The 7,634-nt window shown below is 59.3% G+C and overlaps 1 protein-coding gene across 1 annotated transcript in view; it reads left to right on the top strand.

The window, feature by feature from the left end:
* Positions 1 to 3,125: 3,125 nt before the first annotated feature.
* Positions 3,126 to 7,634, top strand: part of LOC309684516 (E3 ubiquitin-protein ligase TRIM36-like) — a gene marked incomplete at both ends in the record, with an annotated part of 80,093 nt that continues 75,584 nt past the window's right edge. The window contains one exon of the mRNA XM_082500410.1: positions 3,126 to 3,137. Within this exon, the coding sequence (XP_082356536.1) occupies positions 3,126 to 3,137 (12 nt within the window). The remainder of the gene's footprint in view (positions 3,138 to 7,634) is intronic.

Below are 7,634 nucleotides of genomic sequence, written 5' to 3'. Positions count from 1 at the left end.
TGCCGTGATGTCGTTATTTAATGGATTTCTCTTCTCTTTTCAGACTCACATGCCATACTTGCGCAAGAAGATGGTGTGGGAGATAATCCATCAACAGCTGCTGTGACACGTGGACAATTAGAGTTCTTATTTTAGTCACTTTTCTTAGATCTTAGTTACATTTCTTAGATCTTAGTTACATTTCTTAGATCTTAGTTACATTTCTTAGATCTTAGTTACATTTCTTAGATCTTAGTTACATTTCTTAGATCTTTAGTTACATTTCTTAGAGCTTTAGTTACATTTCTTAGAGCTTTAGTTACATTTCTTAGAGCTTTAGTTACATTTCTTAGAGCTTTAGTTACATTTCTTAGACAAATTTTCCTCTTTAGGTTATGAAGTAGAAGTTAAGATGGTTTATTCCCCTCCCACCCTCCTTATTTTGGAGACAGTAACTCTGGGTTGTTTTTTTTTTTTTGCTGTCTCCAGGGAGTTATTTAATGTGAAAAGAGAAATATTTATTTCTTTATATAATTTAAATATTTATTTTAATAAAAAGAGCCTGACTGGAACGAAACTCTACCTGATAATGACAGAGGGTGATTTATTCTTTTTTTTTTATTTAACTGAAGAAAAAGTTGGATGTAGCGATGTGGTCTTTTGCTCCCTCACAATCCCCCAGGAAGAGGATTGGAGCCAGGATGAGTATCGGAGCACAAAAGCCACGAAGCGATGGTCACAACGTGCTGAAGGGGCAATCGGGGAGTTGTTCAGCGGTGAGATGAGCAAGCAGCATCCCGAAAATCCGCCCCTGGAGAGGGGTTAGTGGTGTACGGACGCTCTCTGTGCTCTGTAAACCCCCCGTGGGGAGCCCCTGCTGCCCCCTTGGCAGCGCCCGGGTGGCTGTGACTGCTGAAAGCCTCCGTGTGTGAGGCGGTGGGGACATTGTCCAGGTACCACTGTCCCCTCTGCCTACAGCGTCACAGGGTGGGCTCTGGCCCTTCGGCATGTCCATATGTGCCCACCAGCTCCCCTGAGACCACCCCAGGGGGCAGAATCAGCCCGCTTTGGGCCAGCCGTGTTGTGCAGGAGCTGGGCCTCGCTTCTCGTTAGGAAGTGGCCTTTGGGAGGTGACGAGCTTGCGCTTTCCTGTGCTGCCAGGAGAGCATGGGTAGAGCCACAGTGCGAGTGACACTGTTGCTGCCCTCAGCGCGGCTGGAGGAGATGTTCCTCCTCCAAGCTTTGCACACTTGGCACGCTGCCATGTGCCCCGTGACATGGTCCTTGCGCACAGGGTGGCCGTGGTGGGGGCTCAGCCCCATCCTTACAGTGCTGGGGAGCATGGGGCTACCAGGCACAGAGTCCCTCCCCCAGTGCGGTGCTTTGGTGCGTTGAGGTGTTAGATGGGGTGGCACAGCCCCTGCCCACCCCAGGAGGGGGGACACCACCTCTCCGGTGGCACTGGATGGGTGGGAGGGAGGGAGGGAGCAGAGCTCTGGGAGCCATGGAGAAAGGTGTGGGGGTGTCCCTCATCGTGGCAGCCCCCAGCAGCCCTACCCCGCCACCCGGCCACCCCAAGGGACACCCAAGCCCCATCTTGGTCCTCTCCCCGTTGGGTGATGCCCTTCCACCCACCTCAGAGGTGTGCTCCTCTCCTGCGGGGGGGACGTCCAGCACTCGCCTGGCTAGAGAAGCACCGGGGGGGTGCTTAGGGGGCATCTGAGCTTCCCAGTTACATGGGCGTAATTAGTGTGCTGTTAATAACCATTAATAACCACTTTGGCTTTGCTAACCAACTGCCCCCACCCCGCTTTAGCACAGGCTTCGTGATGCCAACACCTCCTTGTGTGGGAGCAGCCAGCCAAGCCGGTTTCAGAGCACAAGAGGTGAGAGGCAGGGAGCTGCCATCCCACTCAGCTCCATCCCCGCCGTGCCTTGGCTGTGCAGAGAGAACTTGGGGGCAGCTGCAAAACAGCTCAGCCCGGGCTTATCTCAAGATGGCACAGAACAACCAAAACCAAATGGCCCTTAACAAACAAAATGCCCCGAGTCCCATCCCACCACTCTTCCCGTGAGGTTGAGCGCCGGACATCACAAATTGGCGACAGAGACTTCGCTATGGCACCACCAGAGGGAAATATCCCAGACAGTGTAATCCACTCGGGCATAATCCTGCACCCTCACCGAGTCAGGAAATATAAACCGCAGGGTCTGGGGAGACAAATGGGGAATCCTCCAAGGATACAGCTGGCCCCTAGGAGATCCGTCCCCCCCCATCCAGGACGCTGTACAGGGTAACTTCCCCGGGATGGAGCGACCTCACCTGAGAGAGAGAGGGTAAGTGACTAAGAAACATCCGTACGGAATAGGGCATGCAATTGAGTTTGTGACTGGTGCACTCTTCTAAGGCATTAATATCTAGCGCCCTTGTGGTTTGTGTTGCTACTTGTCGGGGGCATTTGTAGCTCGCAATAGTGGATCCCGCTAATTGCTTCTAAACTGCAATAGTGTAATCGCCATCGCACACACAGAACTTGCAATAGTGATGTATTGGACCCGTGAGCAAAGTCCAAAGAAATTGTTAATTTGAACCTCTCAGTGAAGCCCTTTTTCCCGTTTCGTCACAGAGTCACCTCCAGAGGGTGAGGGATTGTGGTGGTCCTCCAAGAGCCCTGTCAATACCCGAATCTTTAGCCAATGGTCCCAACCGCTTGGCTTCTCTACCATCTCACTCCAAACTCTCGGCTCCAGTATCCCAGCATCGGAGTAGCCAAGGAATCACTTGCTCGCCTTCCTGACAGCCGTAATCCTTACGTATGTCTCGCAGCTCACTTGGGGCTAATGATGGAGTAGTTTCCTCTGTTCCTTCGTTGTATGATGTCCCTGGTTGCCCATTGCTGTCTGGCCCTACTGCACGTTTCCTCTTATGCACAGAGGTGACTGATACCGGCACCGACTGACTGTGTCTGTAGCTCAGCTGCATCAGCCATCACCACGGTCAGAGTAGGTCTGGTCCTTGTTGCAGCTGCGGGTGCTGTCGTGGGAGGCGGTGGGGTCTGGATGGGATCAGTGTCTGTCACAGGGCCAACAGGGGCTGCGCAGGGATGATGTATGTCGCGGGGGCTGGCGGGGGCTGTGCAGGCGGGATGCCCATCGGGGTGGCTGGCGGGGGCTGTGCAGGCGGGATGCCCGTCGGGGGGGCTGGCGGGGGCTGTGCAGGCGGGATGCCCGTCGGGGGGGCTGGCGGGGGCTGTGCAGGCGGGATGCCCGTCGGGGGGGCTGGCGGGGGCTGTGCCGGTACGGTGTACAGCAGGGGGGCGGCGGGGGCTGTTGTAGGAGCTGGCAGGATCTCAGCCGGCGGAGTCTGGATGGGATCACTGCCCGCCATAGAGGCCGGCGGTGGCTGTGGCCGGTAGGAGCCGGCGGGGTCTCTGCCGGACGTTTCCCTCTACCGCAGATCCAGACAATGACAAAGGTCAAACCCGCAAAACTTAACAATGCAAGCACAACCATCCAAAGATTCCCAGGGTATTCTAATGGCAACCCCTATTAATGAGCGCAATGGAAAGCTGGCCAGATGAGAAGGCCCTGTTAAATCTCAGCCCCGAGGGAAAAGAAATGTGCCCGAGGAGGTGCTAAAAGGCGCTCTGGCACACACAACCCACCCCCAAAACTGCAGTGCCGCCGCTGGGTGCCCAGCTGACAAGTTTTCTTCCTTTGCGGCCTCAGTGAGGCTGTGGATTATTTCTTTCTTTTTGTTGGTTTTCCAGATGGGAAATGCGGGGTTTCTCCCAGCTTCCCTGCTGCAAAAAGCAGTTTGGAACCCTCCTGAAAGGGGTTTTGAACACTACTTAAAGAAGTTTGTTAACCCTTCCAAAGCAGTTTTTCAGCCCCCCTAAAGCAGTTTTGAACCCTTCTTAAGTACAATTTCTTTTCTGGTAAGTGAATATCCATAAAGATACTGTTCATAGTGTTTTAAATCAGTGCCAAGTCCCTGCAGCGCTGCCTCCGTCTGCTTTTTTCTGGCTTCGCACACGGGATCAGACAAATAGAAGGAGCAGTGCCCGTCTCACTGGCAAACCCGCTCCTCCCTTCCTGCTTTCATTGCCCATTTCTTTAGGATTTTCAGCCACAATTCAGAGATATTGATTTGATGAAGGCGCGCAGAAGCTTTTTGGGGAGAAAGCCGTTAATTGTTGGAGGATGCAAATCCGATCGGTGACAGTCTCTGTCTCTGCTTTTGGCATTTTTGGCATCCCGTGCATGTGTTCTTTGTCCGGGTGATGCAGTCACAGCATATTAAAAGGAATTGAGAGTATTTTATTGGTTTATCGATCTCTACAATAACTTGGGGAACTGTAATTAACCTCCCCCCCCCCCCCCCCCCGAGTCCTTCAGAGCTGCCCGTGGGTCTCTGCCAGCCCGATTTGGGTTTTTTCTCTCCCCACCAGCTCTGTATCGATGCCCGTACCCAGCATCCGCCCCAAATGTTCCTGGAGTACCTTTGGATGGATTCCGTCTCTAAAATGGTGCTGACACCCCATTTTTTGTGGCGGCAGGGCCCGATCCCGTGCCAGGAGGCGAAGGGGTGGGCTCCTTCTCCCCCAGTGCTGGGGGGGGGGGGTCGCCCCGCAGGAACCGCCTGTTCAGGGGGTCCAAAGACCCCATGAACTCCCCCATTTTGGGCCGTTTTGGTGCCCCTGGCCGCCCCCGCGGTGACGCATCCCAGCCGGGAGGAGGGTGCCAGGGACACCCTCATTTTGGGGAGGGCTGGGCTGGTTTGGGGGATCCCGGCTCATTTTGGGGAGGGCTGGGCTGGTTTGGGGGATCCCGGCTCGTTTTGGGGAGGGCTGGGCTGGTTTCGGGGTGGTCCCGGCTCATTTTGGGGAGGGCTGGGCTGGTTTCGGGGTGGTCCCGGCTCATTTTGGGGAGGGCTGGGCTGGTTTCGGGGGGGTCCCGGCTAATTTTGGGGAGGGCTGGGCTGGTTTCTTCGGCCTCGCAGTGCCCGGGGCGGAGGGAAGCGGCGGCGCGGGGCTGAGGGGGCCTCGTTCTCCTCGGCGCGGCCCCCTCCTCCGCTGGGGGGCGTGGCCCGGGTCTGCCCCTCGGCGCATGCGCGGGTGGGCGGACGCGAAGGAGAACGTTTCCGGTGTGCGGCGGCGGTCGGTACCGGGGGAGACGGGGGACCGGGGGAGTGTGGCGGCAGGAGGGGTGCGGAGGTGTCCAGGGCCAGTTCGGAGGGTTTGTGGGGTGGCGGGACCGGGCTGGGGGGCTCGGGGGGCGGTCTGGGCCTGTTTGGGGGGGCAGACCGAGTGGGGGGTCCCCGGGGAGAACAGGGCCGATTCAGGCCCCCCCCCCGTCCCCCGCTGCCGCCCCCTCACCCCCCGCTCGCTCCCCGCAGGTGGCGGCAGCCCCGGCCGCAGCGCAGGGTGCCCGGGGCCGGCCTGGCCGGGCGCTTGGCTCCGCTCTGGGCTCCGCTCTCAGCCCCCCCCTTCCTCCGGCAGGTCAGCCCGGCCGTGCCCCCTTCGCCCGCCTCCAGCCCACGGCCGAGTCCCCCCAGGTACCCCCGAGATGGGTCGGGGGGTGTCAGCGCCGGGCCCCCTGAAGCGGGGGTGTGTGGTGGGCACGGGCATTGCTGGGAGCCCGTGGGCAGCCCTGGGACCCCCTTAAAGCCCACGGAGACCCCCGGGGCCCCCTTGTCTCCCCCAGAGCCGACGGGGAGCCATAGCTGTGGAGTCAGCTTAAGGAGTCTGCCCTAAGGACTGCTGCTTTTTGGAGCGTTGGGGGAGGGGGAGGGTTGTCGGTGTGTGGGAGGAATCCCGTGTCTTGAGGGAGGTTTGGGGATGTTGAGCAGATTTGGGGGAGTGGGGGAGGGGTCCCCTCACTTGGAGCTCCCTGGTTGGTTTCTTCTAAACTGTGGGAGGCAGCGGGCGTAGGGGGAACGGCGATAGAGTGGGTTGCTGTGTTTCAGTCCTTGGTTGAGAGTCAGCAACTGTGCTCCCTTGCTGCTCAGCAGACTATTAGCTCCGTGGGGCTCTTTCTCCAGGCAGACTACGACTACAGAAACGGCCCGACTTGCTCGGAAGAGTTGATAGCAGTGACATCTCCTGTGAATGTACTGCCTGACGTTGGATAGACCTGACACCACGCAGCAGCTCAGAGCCCCACAGCATATGCTTCCACATTCAGTTCCGTCCCCTGCCTGGGAACCCACTCTTTCTCGGTCCCTGCTGGCAGATCCTGTGGAGGCTCCTGGCTCAGGACCAGTCCCGGTTTCCCCACTGCCCCACTAGCAGCCATGGGAGAGCGGGGTTGTCCCGAGTGTGTGAGCACCACTGGCTCTGTTGCTGCACTGGGCCAGGGCTCCAGGAAGTGGTAGAGGGAGCTCTGGGAAGAGGAGCTGCTCCTCAACAGGCTGCTGCAGTCCTCCGAGTTGGCCAGCGAGCACAGGCTGCAGGGGCTCTTGCGGTGGCCCTCGGGGGGCCCAGGAGCCCGGGGGGTGCCTGGACCAGAAGGAGCTGTCCCCACTGATAGGACCTATAGGCGGGAGAGGAGGGCAGGGGGACCTGGGGGCTTGGGGGGGGGCAGGGGGTAGAGAGAGGCATCTCTGCTCGGATGGTATATGGTTGGCAGGGAGCCCAGTGGGTCCTGTGGGGCCCGGTGCTCCCTCCTCGCTGCCTCCTCAGTTGCCCTGCAGAGGAGGAGAGAGAAGAGAGCCCGCTGCACCCCGTCTCCTCCGCTGGAGCCCACGGGCAGCACCCCCTCCTCAGCAGGCGGGCAGGGCTGCCCAGCACAGGCAGGGCAGGGCACGGGCTGAGGGTCTGGGGCAGGATCTGGGGGTCTCCCCCACACTCCCTGCTTCTCCTGCATCGACTTGAGCTCCCATCCTTCATCTGCTAGTCAAGAAGCTGCTGAGGGAGGGGACGGAGTGAGCGGCCGGCAGCCCCCGGCACAGCCCCGGCTCAGGGCTGCCGTGGGGTGTGGGCTGTTTGCATGGTGCTCGGTGCCAGGGCCACTCACCGCTCTGCTCCTCTGGGCGGGCTCTCGTGTCCGTCGTCCCTTGCTTTGGCTTCTTCCAGTCCCTCTGCAGGACCCCGGGAGCTGGGTGAGACGGGAGCAGCTCCCAGCCCCGCGCCGCAGCCCCCCACACCACCCCACGCTGCGGCACAGTGCGGTGCAGCAGTCGCCTACCTGGAGCCGCTTGGTCCGTAGCACAGAAGAGACTGCGCTGAGCCCCATCAAAAGCATCACGAGCGGAGCCAGGTGAGCTGTGGGAGGGACATTGGAGTCCCTCCTGGCACCAGCTGCGGTGCAGCCGCGCAACCCTGGGGTGCCCCCCATGGGAAATGTTAAAGAAATAAAATGTTGGTCTCTATCCCTGGTGCTGTGGTTCCTCCTCCCATCCCGCGGCTGGGGCGGTGCCCCCCTCAGTGCCCGACCCAGTGGGACAGGCTGGCACTGCTGGCACCCACCAACCTGGGGGGTGGTGGTGTCGGGGGAGCTGGGTGGGCTGGAGAAAGAGAGGAAGCACCTCTTGAAACCAGCTTGGCCCTCCCCAGCCACAAAACCCTCCCCAGAGGCACCAGAGGGGACCCCCAGATCCTTGAAGGGCTGCCCCAGACTCCCTCTGGCCTGCAAGAGACACCCCCCAGGACCAC

This window comes from Vanellus vanellus (genome assembly GCF_965231255.1).
Source record: "Vanellus vanellus genome assembly, contig: HAP1_SCAFFOLD_105, whole genome shotgun sequence".
In the NCBI taxonomy this organism is placed as follows: Eukaryota; Metazoa; Chordata; class Aves; order Charadriiformes; family Charadriidae; genus Vanellus; species Vanellus vanellus.
This window is presented reverse-complemented; position numbering and strand designations above follow the sequence as displayed.